The sequence below is a fragment of the Mercenaria mercenaria genome, chromosome 17 (genome assembly GCF_021730395.1).
Source record: "Mercenaria mercenaria strain notata chromosome 17, MADL_Memer_1, whole genome shotgun sequence".
Classification (NCBI taxonomy): domain Eukaryota; kingdom Metazoa; phylum Mollusca; class Bivalvia; order Venerida; family Veneridae; genus Mercenaria; species Mercenaria mercenaria.
Genome location: NC_069377.1, coordinates 15,567,212 through 15,586,887, shown reverse-complemented (window position 1 = coordinate 15,586,887; position 19,676 = coordinate 15,567,212). Strand labels below are relative to the sequence as shown.

The window sequence follows — 19,676 nt, the reverse complement described above, 5'->3', positions numbered from 1 at the left end:
TGCTTGCATGTATAGCTGGTAAGGCAAGACTGTTTGCACGTATAGTTGGTAAGGCAAGATTGTCTGCATGTATAGCTGGTAAGGCAAGACTGCTTGCATGTATAGCTGGTATGGCAAGACTGCTTGCATGTATAGCTGGTATGGCAAGACTGTTTGCATGTATAGCCGGTAAGGCAAGACTGTTTGCATGTATAGCTGGTAAGGCAAGACTGCTTGCATGTATAGCTGGTATGGCAAGACTGTTTGCACGTATAGTTGGTAAGGCAAGATTGTCTGCATGTATAGCTGGTAAGGCAAGACTGCTTGCATGTATAGCTGGTAAGGCAAGACTGCTTGCATGTATAGCTGGTATGGCAAGACTGTTTGCATGTATAGCTGGTAAGGCAAGACTGTTTGCATGTATAGCTGGTAAGGCAAGACTGCTTGCATGTATAGCTGGTATGGCAAGACTGTTTGCACGTATAGTTGGTAAGGCAAGATTGTCTGCATGTATAGCTGGTAAGGCAAGACTGCTTGCATGTATAGCTGGTATGGCAAGACTGTTTGCACGTATAGTTGGTAAGGCAAGACTGTTTGCACGTATAGCTGGTAAGGCAAGACTGTTTGCATGTAATGCTGGTAAGGCAAGACTGTTTGCATGTATAGCTGGTAGGCAAGACTGTTTGCATGTATAGCTGGTAAGGCAAGACTGTTTAGATGTATAGCTGGTAGGCAAGACTGTTTGGATGTATAGCTGGTAAGGCAAGACTGCTTGCATGTATAGCTGGTAAGGCAAGACTGTTTGCATGTATAGCTGGTAAGGCAAGACTGTTTGCATGTATAGCTGGTAGGCAAGACTGTTTGCATGTATAGCTGGTAAGGCAAGATTGTTTGCATGTGTAGCTGGTAAGGCAAGACTGCTTGCATGTACAGCTGGTAAGGCAAGAGTGTTTGCATGTGTAGCCGGTAAGGTATGACTGTTTGCATGTATAGCTGGTAAGGCAAGACTGTTTGCATGTGTAGCTGGTAAGGCAAGATTGTTTGCATGTGTAGCTGGTAAGGCAAGACTGTTTGCATGTATAGCTGGTAAGGCAAGATTGTTTGCATGTGTAGCTGGTAAGGCAAGATTGTTTGCATGTGTAGCTGGTAAGGCAAGACTGTTTGCATGTATAGCTGGTAAGGCAAGATTGTTTGCATGTGTAGCTGGTAAGGCAAGACTGCTTGCATGTATAGCTGGTAAGGCAAGACTGTTTGCATGTGTAGCTGGTAAGGCAAGACTGCTTGCATGTATAGCTGGTAAGGCAGGAGTGTTTGCATGTGTAGCTGGTAAGTATGACTGCATTAAGCTGTAAGCAAGATGTTTGCATGTGTAGCTGGTAAGGCAAGCTGCTTTATGTATAGCTGTAAGCAGGGTTTTGCATGTGTAGCTGGTAAGGTAAGACTGTTGCATGTATAGCTGGTAAGGCAAGATTGTTTGCATTGTAGCTGGTAAGGCAAACTGTTGCATGTATAGCCGTAAGGTAAGACTGCTTGCATGTATAGCTGGTAAGGCAAGATTGCTTGCATGTATAGCTGGTAAGGCAAGACTGCTTGCATGTATAGCTGGTAAGGCAGGAGTGTTTGCATGTGTAGCTGGTAAGGTATGACTGTTTGCATGTATAGCTGGTAAGGCAAGATTGTTTGCATGTGTAGCTGGTAAGGCAAGACTGCTTGCATGTATAGCCGTAAGGTAGACTGCTTGCATGTATAGCTGGTAAGGCAAGATTGCTTGCATGTATAGCTGGTAAGCAGGAGTGTTTGCTGTGTAGCTGTAGGTATGACTGCTTGCATGTAAAGCTGTAAGGCAAGAGTGTTTGCATGTATACCATAAGGCAAGACTGCTGCATGATAGCTGGTAAGGTAAGACTGCTTGCATGCATAGCTGGTAAGGCAAGAGTGTTTGCATGTATAGCCGGTAAGGCAAGACTGCTTGCATGTATAGCTGGTAAGGTAAGACTGCTTGCATGTATAGCTGGTAAGGTAAGACTGCTTGCATGTATAGCTGGTAAGGCAAGAGTGTGTGCATGTATAGCCAGTAAGGCAAGACTGCTTGCATGTATAGCTGGTAAAGTAAGACTGCTTGCATGTATAGCTGGTAAGGTAAGACTGTTCGCATGTATAGCTGGTAAGGCAAGATTGCTTGCATGTATAGCTGGTAAGGCAAGACTGCTTGCATGTATAGTTGGTAAGGCAGGAGTGTTTGCATGTGTAGCTGGTAAGGTATGACTGTTTGCATGTATAGCTGGTAAGGCAAGATTGTTTGCATGTGTAGCTGGTAAGGCAAGACTGCTTGCATGTATAGCCGGTAAGGTAAGACTGCTTGCATGTATAGCTGGTAAGGCAAGATTGCTTGCATGTATAGCTGGTAAGGCAGGAGTGTTTGCATGTGTAGCTGGTAAGGTATGACTGCTTGCATGTAAAGCTGGTAAGGCAAGAGTGTTTGCATGTATAGCCAGTAAGGCAAGACTGCTTGCATGTATAGCTGGTAAGGTAAGACTGCTTGCATGCATAGCTGGTAAGGCAAGAGTGTTTGCATGTATAGCCGGTAAGGCAAGACTGCTTGCATGTATAGCTGGTAAGGTAAGACTGCTTGCATGTATAGCTGGTAAGGTAAGACTGCTTGCATGTATAGCTGGTAAGGCAAGAGTGTGCATGTATAGCCAGTTAGGCAAGACTGCTTGCATGTATAGCTGGTAAAGTAAGACTGCTTGCATGTATAGCTGGTAAGGTAAGACTGTTCGCATGTATAGCTGGTAAGGCAAGACTGCTTGCATGTATAGCCAGTAAAGCAAGATTGCTTGCATGTATAGCCGGTATGGCAAAACTGTTTGCATGTATATCTGGTAAGGCAAGACTGTTCGCATATATAGCCTGTAAGGCAAGACTGTTTGCATGTATAGCCAGTTAGGCAAGACTGTAGTCTGTTTGCATGTATAGATAGAAGGCAAGGCTGAAAGAAATGGAACACAATTAAGAATTCCTACTAAAAATTAATAGTGGCATGGTAAAGTTAAACTGAAATTCATTGTCAGTAATTCAGGTACAGCAAAGGCCAGACTGAAGTTGAGCAGATTCTCTACTTAAAATGTATATATAGCAGTTTGTGAAAGATATGAACGCATGCATAGTCAGCATGGCAATATTCAAGATTACAGTCTTCACAAAGGCAAGGAAGTATTGACATTTGTGGAAGGCAAGAACTTGTTTTCTTTGCACCTACATTGGGCAGTCAATACTGCTACTTGTCAATGACAAGAACATGTTCATTATCTAAATGTACAGTGGGCAACATAATACTGAAAGTTGTGGTTCTCAAGACCATATTCTTTTCTTATTATGGGCAGTGGGCAAGGCAATACTGGAAGTTCAGAAAGGCAAGGAAACTTTTACTTCTTACAGGCAGTGGGAAAGGCAAGTTTAATTTCTGGAAGGCAAGATGTTCTTACTTATTATAGTCAGAGGGAAAGGCGACAGAAATTTTAGAAAGGCAAGAAATTTATGTTTACTTATTATGGGAAGTAAGCCAGGCAAGACTAAAAGTTCTGAACAGCAAGAATTACTATGGTCAGTGGGTAAGGCAAGAATATGTATTTTACTAATCATGTACAGAAGTGAAAGGAACATGAAAATCTTAGCTAGCAAGAACAAATTCTTTATATACAAGCAAGCCCGCAATTTGTAAATGGCATGTTCACTACTGGTTAATGCGTTGAGCTGATAAAATAGTCACCATTGTGGTTTATGTGTAAAGATAACTGCAAAATGCAATTCATGTAAATCATTTCATGTGACAACTGTAAAACATTTAATTTCGTGGCATGAAATTCGTGGTTTTTGTAATCAAAACTGCAATTTCATAGGGATATGAATTTGTGTTCCACTTTTGAACTAAAATAATGGAATTTTACTTGTTCGTTGGGATTAAATTTCATGGATTGACTCAACCACAAAATCCATGAAAATTAGTCCCCCATGAATATTAATGATTTCACAGTAACACATCATGCTAATTAGCAGTACTAAAGAATGTTGTTTCACCTTTAAACTATGGTCATTCTGAGGATTCTAAAAAGATATAGAGCAATTTGTTATACCCAATTTCCCATGTAGGCTTTGCTAATTCATTTTTTTTTTATAGAAAAAGGCAACTGATGAGGAGTCCTCTGTCCTAAATTGGATGACAAATGCTCTAACAAGGAGACTGACTATACAAGACTACCACTTCCTATGAACAGATCTATTTTAAGACTGATGCTTTTCAGCACAAAAATCTCTGCACCAGTCACAAAGTAGACTGAGAAACAGTCATATCTAATACATGCTGTAAAATCATGCTATTTTGCAGGTGAAAAATTTCGTGGTTTTGGCCAACACTGCCTTTTCTGGGAAAAAAACCTTATTAAGATAAACTGAATGGGCATTTGATTTGTTCATTAGAACCGACTGACACAAGTTTGAAACCCATGAAAAGGTAGGTCTCTACGATTATAATTGATTTCATAGTAAATCAAATTCTTGGAAGTTCTTCAAGTACAATAAACAGAAGGAAATGTCTCTGTGCAAGTTAGAAAACTGGATTGTGCAGTACACTGTAATATAGTGAATCATGTAACAATGCTTTACCTGTCTCTGTTGTAACATGGTAAGACACTGGCCGAGACACTGTAGCGTCGCCGACGTTGTTGCCCTGATCAACAGCATATCCTAAAATATCACAGAAAACGAATTAGTGTGACACTAGTAAATAGTTATAGTGTATTACACATTAATCTGTCAATGTTCTGTGTAACCAAACACTAAAAGAAACCTGTTAGATTTCTCAGGAACTGGGCATGTAATAGCAATTGAAGAGAAGAAAATTTATAATAAATTTATTTTGCTTATTTTCAAAACTGTCATTTCTTGAAATAAATATCACACAACTGAGGTAATTAATCGTATGTGGCAAGGCCGGAAATACAAAACAACTTGATTTACTCTGTAGGGACCATAAAAAATTCTAATCGAAAAGAAACAACAACACACAGACAAGTCATTTTAGATTTGTGTGTCAGCACTTACTGTATCAAGGCTGTTTATCTGTTGTCCTGTCTGAGGTAATGCCTGAAAAATTCAAAGAAAAGATGAAAACCAAAAGTTAAAATAAACATCTTATACAAAAGTGTCATAATAGCCCTAAGTCACTCACTGGAGAAATGTTGAAAGTCACATAACATAAGTTTTTTTCCCATTTTTAGCTCTGGCATCACCTAAAAGGGGCCAAGCTGAACAATTTGAATAAATGTGTGAAATGACTTTACAATGATGCTCAGGGCCAAAATTGGTGAAGATCCACCAACTAGTTCTTCAGAGGAAGTAATTTAAACGTTTATCTGTTTTTAGCTTGGGTGGTCCCTAAAAGGGCCCAGATTGAACCATTTGTACAAAATTGACTGAAGACCATATTATGATGTTTACAGTCCATGTGTAGTCAGAATCCATCAATAGGTTCTTGACAATAAGTTGTTCATTTTTTCTATTTTTTGCCCTGGCAGCTCATACAAGGGGCTAAGCAGTATCAATTAAATAAACTTGACAGAGAACCATAAAAGAATGCTACAAACAAAGTTTCATGAAAATCTATAGAGTGGATAAAAAAAAAAGAAGTGGTTTGAAGGTTTTTCCTATTTTAGCTCTGGTGGTCCCATAAAGGAGCCAAGCTGAACCATCTGAACAAATCTGAAAGAGGATCATACAATAATGCTGAACATCCATCAACTGGTTCATTAAAAGAAGTTGTCTCCAGGAGTTTTGTATTTTTAGCTCTGGAAGCCCCTAAAAGGCACCAAGTGGAACCAACTGAACTAACTTAAGAAAGGGCCAAGCAAGGATGCTACAGACCCAAGTCTGGTGATGATGAATTGGTCCATGAGAAGTCAATCATGTTTTTCTATTTCTAGCTCTGGCGACACATATAGGGGTAAAGCATGTAAATAAATTGAGAGAGGAACTCTCAAGGATACAAAGACCCAAGTTTGAAGATGATCTATAATTTGGTTCATGAGAAGACCTTGTTAAATGGTTTCTTATTTTTAGCTCTGGTGAGAAGACAGACATTCAACGATTCTAAAAACTCACCATGAGCACTTCACGCACAGGTGAACTAAAAATCTCATTCTTAGCATTCTCCAGTTATTTACCAGTTCTTTGACCTACTTAACCCCAAAACATTGGGGTCATCTACTGACCACAGGCAATCATCACGTAAAATTTGACTATTATATGCTGAAGTGTCCTCCAGTTTTTGGAGCACAGTTGTTTTGCTCTGAACATCTGTCAGTCGGTAAACAATTTGGTTTCCAAACAACATTTGATTAGTAAAAAATGGAAGTCTATGGCTTTCCTACATACACTGATTCTTTCTGTCAGACTTGCAGAGTAGTCCTCAGCCTCCATCATGTATTCTTTTACCTCCTTGAATGGATCTATAGTGTGTGGGTGTGCCATTGGTGCCTTGGTCACTGCTGCTGACCTACAGAAAATAAACAACCCTCTTTTTGTAGTGGAAAAGTATGTAAATATTTATTCAAATAAAAGAGCTAATATGTGATGACAAAACTTATCAGAAAGAAAAGTAATTAGGCTGATATTCTTGGCAATGCCAATTTGATGCTTACCACGAGTAATACTGTTTTTAGGGAAATGTTTATTTGTTTTGGGTTTAACGCCATTTTTCAACAGTATTTCAGTCATGTAACGGCAGGCAGTTAACCTAACCGGTGTTCCTGGATTCTGTACCAGTACAAACCTGTTCTCCGCAAGTAACTGCGAACTTCCCTACATGAATTATCAGAGGTGGAGGATGAATGATTTCAGACACAATGTCTTTTATCAAATTGTCACGGAGAACATGCGCCCCGCCCGAGGATCGAACTTGCAACCCCGCAATTCATAGACCAACGCTCTCCCTACTTAGCTAAGCGGGCGGGTTTCAGGGAAATGGCTTATCTACCTGACTTCATGAAAAATCATTCAATTGGTTCATGATGTTTTGGTTGAAATTGGTCATTTTGTTTCGAAACTTTACAATATGACCTTGGTTCAGGTACATATAATATATGGACGCAAAAGATTTATCTACATATGATAAATCAATCAATGTTTCCAGTACCATGTTTTGTTTATTTCAAAACAAGTCTTATGCAATTTATAACTTAGATGTGCTTAAAATGCTGGGTTTGGAGACAAGTCTAAAACTGGTTCTAAATCTGACTGGTTCTTTCTAAACAATTTTGAAACTAACCAATGACATAACTGCAGTCTTAGACTGGTATACAAACTCAGTATTTTGAGCCTGCATAGTGCATCTGCGACCAGCATGGATCCAGACCAGCCTGCGCATCTGCGCCAACTACAATTAGAGAAACAGTTAGTGAACAGCATGGATCCTGACCAGGCTGCGTGGATGTGCAGGCTGGTATGGATCCATGCTGGTACCAAATGCATTATGTTGGTTTTTTTATGGTGCGGCTCATTTTTCATGTGATGCCATACCTTGGAGTTGTTTGATTAATATTTTCATTGGAACCATGGGAACCCTTCTTCTGCCTCTGTGAAGCCACAGACGTGCTACTGCCACTCTGCACCATAGTGGTGGATGAAGATCGAACCTCACGGTGAACGGCTGGCACATTCTATAGAAATGAAAGTAAACTGTCAGAGAAATCGCTGTTTAAACATTTCAAACTTTTTAAACATTTAACTAAAGTGGTGTGCTTCAAAATCAACATAGAAAGATAATCATGTGTCTATTCATTTTCATTATACAACACTGTTTATTATTCCTAGCTTATTTAAGTAGTTTCCATTTTCAGAAGAATATGTTTTACCAGTAACCGTTACTTTACATAATATTTGCATTCCTCACCCACTTCCAGTAATGCGTAATGGAAGTATTATTATATATTAATTGCCAAGAAGAAACCACACAAAGTTCAATAACCGATTCTGGTAATATTGCATTAGCATTTACATACAGACATAAGGGTTATCATAAGAGACTGTTGAGATTGTTATAATAACAATACTGGTGCATATTTAGTTCATTATAATGTAAGTACTGTGAACTTAATTCTACACAGAGATTTTTTTTTCTTGATGCTGAAATAGCTATTTAGTGTGAACAGATCTATGTAATCCTAGAAATCCACCACAAATAGCCCTTCATGAATAATAATGTTTTAGCATTAGCATATAATATAACATATACCAATAGACCTTCAATCTGTGTATGCAAGTATGTAAGACAGGATAGTATTCAGCACAAACCAAAGTCAGAACAATATAATAAGCAAGAATAATGAAGTTCTAGACATACTAGAATTCTGTGAAATCATTAATATTCTTTCGGGACTAATCTTTGAGGGTTCTGTAATTTTGCCAATATGCAAAATTAAATACCATTCTAACATGGCTCAATCTGATTGCCAGTTAAACAACTCAAAGAAGAATTTCAAGCTCTGTATATTCTGCGATAAACAATGGTTGACATGCGGACCGGTAAGAGAGCATTACGACGTCAATGTGCCAAATGACGTCCGGTTCATTACTACTCAAATAAATAAAGCCCAGCATATTTTTACCAAAATACTTAAAATGGACATGTAAGAATGAAAACAATCAAGACCCTTCTTGTGATTTGTCGTCTTAATACCACGGTTCATTGTTCAGATGCTAAGATATTAAACCACTCAGGCTGACGCCCTCGTGATTCAATTCATGCGCATCTGAACTCAGAACTGTGATAAATTCGATGACAAACCACTCGAAGGCCTTGATTATTTATAAACAAACAAACGAAATTCCCATTTATATTACCTGAAAAATTAGTATTTCACAAGTTCAGATCCCGACAAAATGGCTATTTTGGCTAAAACTAAAAACCTTCAAGCCCATGAATCTAAATGATTTCACAGCAGATGAAAAGTTTCTACTTATTTTGTGACAGCAATAACTCCTAACAGTGATAACCTCCCTTCAAGTGCTGGACAATATGTAAGAAAAGAGTTATAGTTCTTGGCCTTCTTATTCAAAGCTATAGTAAGTATTCAAGAAAAGTGAACTTAAACAAAAAACAACCAAGAAATACTGAGTACACAAAGGGCCATAATTCTGACAAATCACAGTTATGGTTCTTGGCATACATAATCACCTAAAGATGATAAACATGTGTGCAAATTTTCATAGCTGTAGCTCTTATAGTTTTTGAGAAAAGGTGGACCTAAAAACATTTAAGCAATGCCAATGCCGACGATCAAGTGATGACAATGCCTCGTATATTTATTCAAAAAATCAATTTTTTAACTGATCACTTATACTCGCCGTATTTCTCTGAAAAAAAAAAATATTCAAAAATTACTCAATGTTAACATCTGGTTTTATGACGAAAAACTCTGCAGCTATTTATAAAATGCATTTTCCCCACATGATGCCTTGTCTGAGGAAATTGGGTGTAATCATACTGTGACATTCACTTTTGACCTAATGATCCCAAAACAATAGCAGCCATATAATAACCATGCTCAATTTTTTTAATTTAAGTTTGGTATGTTCTCCTGCTGCTGATAAAACCTTTTTAGTGACCCTGACCTTTGATGTTCTGGTCAACAAAACAATACAGGTCATCTTCTGGCCAAAGATATTTAACAGTCTTTAGCCAAATTGTTCTTAATTTATGAACTGGAAACTTTTTTCAGTTGACCTTTACCAGTAATCTATTTACCAGTAAATCAACAGAGGTCATCTAGTGAACACTGGCATTCATAAACTATGACTGCTGCAGAATAAAACATTCTCTAATAATTGATCTGAAACCATTTTCAGTCTTATATCACTAATGTCCTTGACTTCTTACCTACTGACCCACACAACCTAACATTCTGTACATTTAGGACAAAGTATTCTCAAGTTAGGGATCAAAAACCAAATTGTCTATTGTCTGACAGAACAACCAACACAAGTACAACACTATAAGCCCTCTTGTTTGAGGAGAAACTTCATCTGAATAAGTCTGTTAACCTTTAGCCTGCTGGCGGCAAGTGATTCTGCCTTTGTGACCAGTGCAGACAAAGATCAGCCTGCACATCCGTGCAGTCTGACCATAGTCTGCACTGTTTGCTATTCAGTCAGTCAATTTACAGTAAACACCCCTTCAAATGATAAATGGTACTGTCCAAATTGAATGATGGACCAGTCCATTATAGAAATTTAGCAGGCTTAAGGTTAAAATGTTTTTTGATGGCACACCTCTTTTCTGTTCAGGGAAATCACTGTGTAGGAGATTGTATAATCTAAGCAGAAGACCAATTAAACATGCAACAAAAGTTGTAATTAACCAGTATAATAAAATTTATACACCAGTCCATAATTCAGCAGACTGACATACCAGTTTATCATGTAGTATCATTAATAAACCAGTCTGCAATCGAGCATAAATAACTAGGTTACAATGTGGTTAACTAGTAAACCAGTCTATTATTTAGTAGATTAAAAAACCAGTTTGTGCAACAATCATTCTGTAAGTCAATATATCTGTTAACTGATTCTATTATCTAACAGATCAATATACCAGTCTAATATTCAAAAGATCAACAAACCATTCTATAATTCTGGAGATTATATTAAAAGGGTCAAATCAGTCTATAAGTCAAAAGATTAACAAACCAGTCTATAATTCAAAAGATTACCATACAAACAAGTCTATAAATTAGTGTGCTTTTTCTCAGGAGCAAAAATATCAAAGCAGCGCAAACTATTTGTCTACAAGCAATTGCATAAATTTGCCCACAAAAACAAGGGTGAATGGCAGCAGACGAAGTCTGTTAAAATTGTCCACAACTTTTACATAGCTTTCTTAAACTCTGATTGCTATCCAATGCTCTCATTTTAGCTTTACCGGCAGTTCACTATGTATTTCCTAGGCCCATATGGTAGGTGGGGAAACCCAATGTGTAGCCTCTTGAAATAAAGTTGTTACTTACTTACTTAAAAAAAAATTGCAGAACCAGTCCACAAATCAGCAGATTAACGTATCAGCCTTCATTAAATTTATTATCATTCTGTACATTTTGTAATCAAGCATAACTATCTTTAAACTATCATTCAGTAGATTAACAAAACAGTCTGTCATTCAGTAGATTAATAAATCAGTCTATAATTTAGTAGTTTAAAAAGACTGGTATAACTCCCATCCATAACCCCTTACCACCACCTCATTAAATATTTCATGATAAAAAATACTTGAATATGATTATATTTCAAATATTTTGGTTTTTCTGAGCCATGACTTTCATTCCAAGCCCACTTATTCAGTACAGACAAGTGCCAAAAACAAGAGGGCCAAGATGGCCCTAGGTCGCTCACCTAAGAAACACTCCATAACAGTGTAAAACATGTTTGACCTAGTGATTTCATGGAAACAAATTTTCTGACCAATTTTCATTAAGATTCGACCAAAAAATTGGTCTCTTGCGATAAAACAAGCATTTTCTTAGATATGACCCATGTTCAAACTCGACCTAGATTTTAATCAAGGCAATCATTCTGACCAAATTCATGAAGATCAACTGAAAAATAAAGCCTCTATAAACATACAAATTTTTTTCTTTGATTTGACCAAGTGACCAAGTTTTTGACCTCAGATGACCCATATTCAAATCGACCTAGATTTCATTAAGGCAATCAACCTGACCAAATTTCATAAATATCAACTGAAAAAAACAGTCTCAAATCGCATACACAAGATTTTTTTCTTAATTTGACCTAGTGACCTAGTTTTTGACCTCAGATAAACCATATTCAAAACCGACCTATTTTCATCAAGGCAATCACTCTGACCAATTTAAAGAAGATCAATTGAAAAACATCCTCTATTGCATACACAATGTTTTTCTTCGATTGACCTAGTGACCTATTTTTTGACCCCAGATGACCCATTTTCGAAATCAGCCAGATTTTAACAAGGTAATCATTCGGCTAAATTCATGAAGATCAGTTGAAAAATACAGCCTCTATTGCATACACAAGGTTTTTCTTTGATTTGACCTAGTGACCTAGTTTTTGAACCCAGATGACCCATTTTCGAATTTGGTCTAAATTTCATCAAGGCAATCATTCTGACCAAAATTCATAAAGATCAATTAAAAAATACAGCCTCTATCGAAATACACAAGGTTTTTACGTGATATGACCTAGTGACCTAGTTTTTGACCCCAGATGACCCATTTTCGAACTCGGCCTAATTTCATAAAGGGCAATCATTCTGACCAAAATTCATGAAGATCAATTGAAAAATACCGCCTCTATCGCATACACAAGGTTTTTCTTTGATTTGACCTAGTGACCTAGTTTTGACCAGAGATGACCCATTTTCGAACTCGGCCTAGATTCATCAAGGCAATCATTCTGACCAAAATTCATGAAGATCAATTGAAAAATACAGCCTCTATCGCATACACAAGGTTTTTCTTTGATTGACCTAGTGACCTAGTTTTTGCCCCGAGATGCCCCATTTTCGAACTCGGCCTAGATTTCATCAAGGCAATCATTCTGCCAAAATTCATGAAGATCAATTGAAAAATACAGCCTCTATCGCAAAACACGGGTTTTTTTTTGATTGACCTAGTGACCTAGTTTTTGACCAGAGATGACCCATTTTCGAACTGGGCCTAGATTTCATCAAGGTTATCATTCTGACCAATATTCATGAAGAAAAATTTGAAAAATACAGCCTCTATTGCATACACAAGGTTTTTCTTTGATTTGACCTAGTGACCAGTTTTTGACCCGAGATGACCCATTTTTCGAACTCGGTTTAGATTTCATCAAGGTAATCATTCTGCCCAAATATTCATGAAGATTAATTGAAAAATACCACCTCTATCGCATACACAAGGTTTTCTTTGATTTGACCTAGTGACCTATTTTTTGACCCGAGATGACCCATTTCGAACTCGGCCTAGTTTTCATCAAGGTTTTCATTCTGACCAACATTCATGAAGAAGAATTGAAAAATACAGCCTCTATTGCATACAAAAGGGTTTTTCTTTGTTTTGACCTAGTGACCTATTTTTTTGACCCGAGATGACCCATTTTCGAACTCGGCTTAGATTTCATCAAGGTTATCATTCTGACCAACATTTATGAAATTAATTGAAAAATACCACCTCATCGCATACACAAGTTTTTCTTTGATTTAAACCTATGACCTAGTTTTTGACCCGCCCATGACCCATTTTCGAACTCGGCCTAGATTTCATCAAAGTTATCATTCGACCAATAATCATGAAAAATTAAATGAAAAATACAGCCTCAAATCGCATACACAAGGGTTTTTCTTTGATTTGACCAGTGACCTAGTTTTTGACCCGAGATGACCCTTTTTCGAACTCGCCTAGATTTCATCAAGGTTATCATTCTGACCAATATTCATGAAAATTAATTGAAAATACAGCCTCTATCGCATACACAAGCTAAATGTTGACAGACGACGGACGACAGACGACAGACGACAGACGACGGACGACGGACGCCGGACATCGAGCGATCAGAAAAACTCACCTGAGCATTGCTCAGGTGAGCTAAAAAGCACACTAAATTATAGCCATAAATCAGTGTAAACTGTAACCAACCCTTTAATATGTTAAATTGAATAAGATTTCAGACACAATGTAAGTACATGAGCATTAGGTATTTCTAGATTTTTATTTGGAATGCATTTTTCAAATACAAATTTTTGGTACAAGACAAATTTAATTTCACCATTTTAATGAAAGGTTTTAATTAATTTAAAAATTCCATTTTTTCGTAAAGGGATAACATCACTTACAGTCAATAACTAGATGTGTGTTCATAGGACACAGGTGCCCCCACTCCTGTCACAGTAACATAGTTTTATGACTCAGGTTAAATAATTTTTAAGATGTTTGCAACACAAACTTAAAGAACCTTATGTGTATTTTCACTTATTTGGGCCATAATTCGGCCTAGCTAGTAAAATCCAAAGAGAACCTTCACAGCTATAAAACAATCCTCTAATTTTTTTATGATTTTAAGGTCAAGTACATTTTAACATACTATTTCACAAACTTTTTTTTTTTTTGAGTAATGGTCTTGTGTAATGAAAAAACTTAAAAAAAAAATAAGTCAGGGGCCATAACTCCTACATGACTGAATGAATCCGGACATGAAACCCCAGGTGCACAACTGCACATGCTGACCAACATTCCTGCAAACTATGGTGACTCTAGGTCATTTACTTTTGGAGCTAAGCGCGACACGACACTATAATGACCAATTTTTACAAAGTCAGGGGCTATAACTCCTACACGACTGAATGAATCCGGACGTGAAACCCTAGGTGCACAATTACACATGCTGACCAACATTCCTGTAAAGTTTTGTGACTGTCAAATACTTTTGGAGCTAGGCGTGACACAACATTCTTGGAAGGACGGACGGACAAGAGCAAATCTATATGCCCCCACCACTCACGGGCAGGGGCACAAAAATATCAACCTTCTCTATAGAAGCTATAAAGTAGAAGATTTTGTTACGGATACTTAAAGTCAATAACAAATCTGGAAATACCTTCAGCATGATGGCATTACATTATGCTACAGGGCTCCGATATCCCACTAAGTCAAAACCAAAATTCAAATGACCATCCCTCCCTTTACAAATGTGATACTCGAATCTGCAGACATGATGAAATGAACAAAGCAGAAAATGCTGTAATTCAGACACTGATTTCATTTCCAACAAATTCTTATCTACTTTTTTTTATCTTAAAATTGAGTTTTCCTAGATGAAGTTTGGCTAAGATATGGGATAACATCCATTTACGAAGCCCTGAAACTGAAATACTATACCTTAGGCTTTCTCTTCTTCTAAACAAAATATCAGGCAATGGACATTTAACAAAGTATCAGGCAATGGATATTTAACAAAATATCAGGCAATGGACATTTAACAAAGTATCAGGCAATGGAAAATTAACAAAATATGAGGCAATGAACAGTTAATAAACTATCAGGCAACTGACAATTAACAAAGTATCAGGCAATGGACAATAAACATCATATGAGGCAATTTAGAATTAACAAATTATCATATCAGGCAACTGACAATTAACATCATATGAGGTAATTTAGAGTTAACAAATGATCAGGCAACTGACAATTAACTAAGTATCAGGCAATGGACAAATGGCAATGATTGGACTCAGGCAACTGACAGGTCTAAAACACAAAACTTTAAATTCAGACACTCATTACACTATTAGGAATCTGGCCATTAATACATCCAACATCAGGCAACTGACAAATGACAGAAGATAATATCAGGTATTAATAAAACAACAATTACTAAACAAAGACAATAATTTGAGTAATTAAAACTTCTAGGAGAAATACATTCAAACTATCAGCAGGAAACTGACAACTAACAATCAGACGTTTATAAATTGGTATTTATAAACTGCCTAAGTGTCCGGCAGTTGACAGTTTACAATAGAAGAAAATACAACATGAAATTCAACATAACATACAGTTAGAAACATTCTTCCAGAAATGTGATGGCGAAGCAGCAAGAAAGTAAAGCTTTCCACCCTATTAACAGGCAGAAAATCTCAAGAACAGGGAACAGGCAAATTTTGTTGTCGCTTCCTTGCTATTTTATGACAACGGCAAACTGCAGTTGAGCCTTAAATGCTTACTTAGATCATCCTAAGTACTGAACTTTTTCACGCAAATCTGAATAAATTCATTAAATGAGTCAATTAGAATACAGTTTTCATAAGCAATATTTGATTTTTAAACAGAACTGTTTAGTCATCAAATTAAGATTGCATTTTTAATAAGGTAAACTTGATTTCTTCAACAGAAATAAATAATTAAAAAAAAACTTTTTTAAAGTTCAACCCATTTTTACAGATTTCTCAACATTCATATGAGAAAAAAAAAATACAATAGGTGACTTACCATGCTCTCAAAGTCAATGCACTTAATTAGAATTAATAGTAAACTAAATAATGACAGTAAATATTAATGGAGATCAGTTGTGCTAATATCAGGTTATAAAAGCTCTCAAAACTTGCCAACTAAAAACCACATATTTAAAATTTTACAAGTCAGAGACTGAAGCATTCTTGAAGTTCTTCATTTTTTCTTTTTAAAATATTTCCAGACAGACAAATGCTGAATTTCAACATAGCCATGATGAAAAAAAAAAAAAATTGGTGAAATTTACCATGTAAAATCCCAGACTTTTGCCAAGGAGATACTGTTCCTTTTTTTACCAAAAGTTTCACTGGAGATAGGTAAAATGTTGTTCAAGATAATTAGATCAAATCTGCTGGCAATATATTCTGGACTATTCATAAAACTGTAAAATCAGTAATTTCTGAAAGGGATTCATTTTCACTACATTCGCTAACTGACTACATTCATGGAAATAAATACTTACTAAAATATTAGTATTGCTATAAAAAGTTCAATATATTTAAGTTCGCCATACACAGAGAATATACATTGCTAATGCATTCTTCTTCTTAAAATAGCAATTGTTTAGCCTCACAAAACACCTGACTTTACAGTACTCTATGAAAATATGTTCAATGCAGACAACAAGTATATTTACCTGTGCCATGTAAGATGTATGATGTTCTGAGGTAGCTCTCAACCTGTCAACCCATTGTTGTCTCTCCTTGGCATCACTTGCTGTTGGAAATATTGCCATGATTATCATTACACAAAATACAGTTGAACTTCATTCGCTAGATCTCAGATCATTCGAACACTACCGTTCAGTCGAACTCATCATCAGGTCCTAGCAAAGTCTGTATACAGTGCAATATTGTTCGATGGCTAGACCTGCTGATAACTTCAACAAATTTAGATAGTCCTGGCAAGATCTTGCAAATGAAGTTTGACTATACCTATTTTTTTGTACCTGAATAGAAACATTGGATTTTTTTCCACTGGGCTAAATTCTTATGTCTCACCGGGTTTATCTGTCAAATGACTTGAGAGCAATATTATTCTGCATAAGTATGTATTTCTTGTGGTAAAAGTGACAACTTTTTTATTACATGTACAAACAAAATAAACAACTTTGCAAAACTGAAAATATTGCCTTTAATGCAACGCAAACATTAAAATTTTAATGATGAAACAAGACATCCGATAGATGAGACATGTCAATATGACAAAATTATACCACACTGTTTAAGAGAATTCAAGTTATATATTACTGTGCTGTGCATGTATTTATTTTGCTGCATACTGTAAAACCAGATGAGGTTTCATTGTAACTACACTGTCAAACCATTATGCCTTTAAAGAACAGAAGAATGGAAGTTACCTCTAAGTTTGTAGACTTCCCCATTAGCCGCACTAACAACAAAAGTTTGTGAGTCCTCTTCTGACGGTGATATCACAGCTGCCTGAAATACAGAGAAAGTCAGTCACTGAAATACAGAGAAAGTCAGTCACTGAAATACTGAGAAAGTCAGTCACAAAAATACAGAGAAAGTCAGTCACTGAAATACTGAGAAAGTTAGTCACTGAAATACTGAGAAAGTTAGTCACTGAAATACAGAGAAAGTCAGTCAAAAAAATACAGAGAAAGTCAGTCACTGAAATACAGAGAAAGTCAGTCACTGAAATACTGAGAAAGTCAGTCACAAAAATACAGAGAAAGTCAGTCACTGAAATACTGAGAAAGTTAGTCACTGAAATACTGAGAAAGTTAGTCACTGAAATACAGAGAAAGTCAGTCACAAAAATACAGAAAAAGTCAGTCACTGAAATACTGAGAAAGTTAGTCACTGAAATACTGAGAAAGACAGTCACTGAAATACAGAGAAAGCCATCACTAGAATACTGAGAAAGTCACCGGAATACTGAGAAAGCTATTCACTTCAGATGTCACTGAAATACTGAGAAAGTCACTGAAATACTGAGAAAGCTAGTCACTGCAATACTAAAAGAGTCATTGAAATACTGAAACAGTGATTGAAATACTGAGAAAGTTAGTCATTGGAATACTGAGAAAGCTAGTCACTGGAATACTGAGAAAGCAGTCACTTGAGAAGTCACTGAAATACTGAGAAAGCTAGTCACTGAAATACTAAAAGAGTCATTGAAATACTGAAACAATTATTGAAATACAGAGAAATCCATTCACTGAAATACAGAGAAAGTCAGTCACTGAAATACTGAGAAAGCCAGTCTATGAAATATCAAGACAGTCACTGAAATACTGAGAAAGTCAATGAAATACACATAAAGGCTGATGCTGAAATACTGACACAGTCATTGAAACAGAGGGAAACACAGTCACTAAAATACATAGAAAGCCAGTCACTGAAATACAGAGAAAGTCAGTCACTGCAATACAAAGGAAGGCAGTCACTGAAAAACAGTAAAATGTCTCTGAAATACAGGAAAAGTCAGTCACTGAAAATAGAGTAAGTACAAAGGAGGTCAAAGAAAGTCACTAAAATACAAAGAAAAAAAGTCACTGAAATACAGAGAAAGTCAGCCCATGAAATAAGAGTCACTGAAAAACAAAGAAAGTCAGGGAAAGTCACCGGAATACGAAGAAAGTAAGTCACTGAAATATAGAGAAAGTCAGTCACTGAAATACAGCAAAAGTCAGCCAATAAAAAAACAAAGAAAGACAGAGAAAGTCACTGAAATACAGAGAATGCAAGTCACTAAAATACTGAGGAAGTCAGTCACTGAAATACTGAGAAAAGCCAGTCACTGAAATACTGAGGTCAGACCATAAAATACAGAGACTAGCTGAAATACAGAGAGTCACCAAAATACAGAGAAAGTCACTAAAATAACAAGAGCTGTCACTATTGGTGACAAATGCCTCTGAAGTAGGCCCAAGAATGCCAGAGTTGTATGCGCAAAAAATCACATATCCTTTTGTGACCTTGACCTAAGAGGCCTCGGTCATAAGTGTGACATATCTTCTCAATATGGTTAACAATTGTGTCAAATTATTTTCAAATCCCTTGATAAAATGCAGAGTTGGGTCCAGACAAGAAACACCTTGACTTCGAAGTGTGACCTTGACCTTGGAGCTAGGGGGCGGTCTCGCACATGACACCTCTCCATTATAGGGAACATTTATGCCAAGTAATTTCAGAATCCCTTCATCAATGGCAGAGTTATTGACCGGACAAGAAACTGACAATGTTAACCTTTGACCTCTGTGACCTTGACCTTGGAGCTAGGGGGTCTGGGTCTTGCTCATGACATGTCGTCTCATTATGGTGAACATTTTTGCCAAGTAATTTCAAAATGCTTTAATGAATAGCAGAGTTATGGACCGGACACGAAACATACCTTGTTAACCTTTGACTTGTAAGTGTGACCTTGACCTTGGAGCTAGGGGTCTGGGTCTTGCACATGACACGCCGTCTCATTATGGTAAACAAGTTCTTTCAAAATCCCTTCATGGATGGCAGTGTTATGGACCAGACACGAAACAGACCATGTTAACCTTTAACCTCTAAATATGACCTTGACCTTGGAGCTAGGGGTCTGGGTCTTGCGCAGGACACTTAGTCCATTATGGGGGAACATTTATGCACAGTTATTCAAAAA

General features: G+C 36.8%; 1 protein-coding gene across 9 annotated transcripts in view; it reads right to left on the bottom strand.

Moving 5' to 3' along the window:
• Positions 1–19,676, bottom strand: part of LOC128550317 (oxysterol-binding protein-related protein 11-like) — a 68,710-nt gene that overhangs the window by 35,711 nt on the left and 13,323 nt on the right. For 2 of the 9 annotated variants that reach the window (XM_053529141.1, XM_053529142.1), the window contains exons 5-14: positions 17,416–17,497; positions 16,693–16,772; positions 16,035–16,055; positions 14,925–14,942; positions 10,442–10,474; positions 7,552–7,691; positions 6,409–6,529; positions 5,080–5,121; positions 4,642–4,722; positions 4,057–4,083 (exon numbers count right to left, since the gene is read on the bottom strand). In XM_053529141.1, coding sequence (XP_053385116.1) covers positions 4,057–4,083; positions 4,642–4,722; positions 5,080–5,121; positions 6,409–6,529; positions 7,552–7,691; positions 10,442–10,474; positions 14,925–14,942; positions 16,035–16,055; positions 16,693–16,772; positions 17,416–17,497 — 645 coding nt within the window. The remainder of the gene's footprint in view (positions 1–4,056; positions 4,084–4,641; positions 4,723–5,079; positions 5,122–6,408; positions 6,530–7,551; positions 7,692–10,441; positions 10,475–14,924; positions 14,943–16,034; positions 16,056–16,692; positions 16,773–17,415; positions 17,498–19,676) is intronic. The other 7 variants (XM_053529144.1, XM_053529146.1, XM_053529145.1 and 4 more) reach the window with 6 other exon arrangements.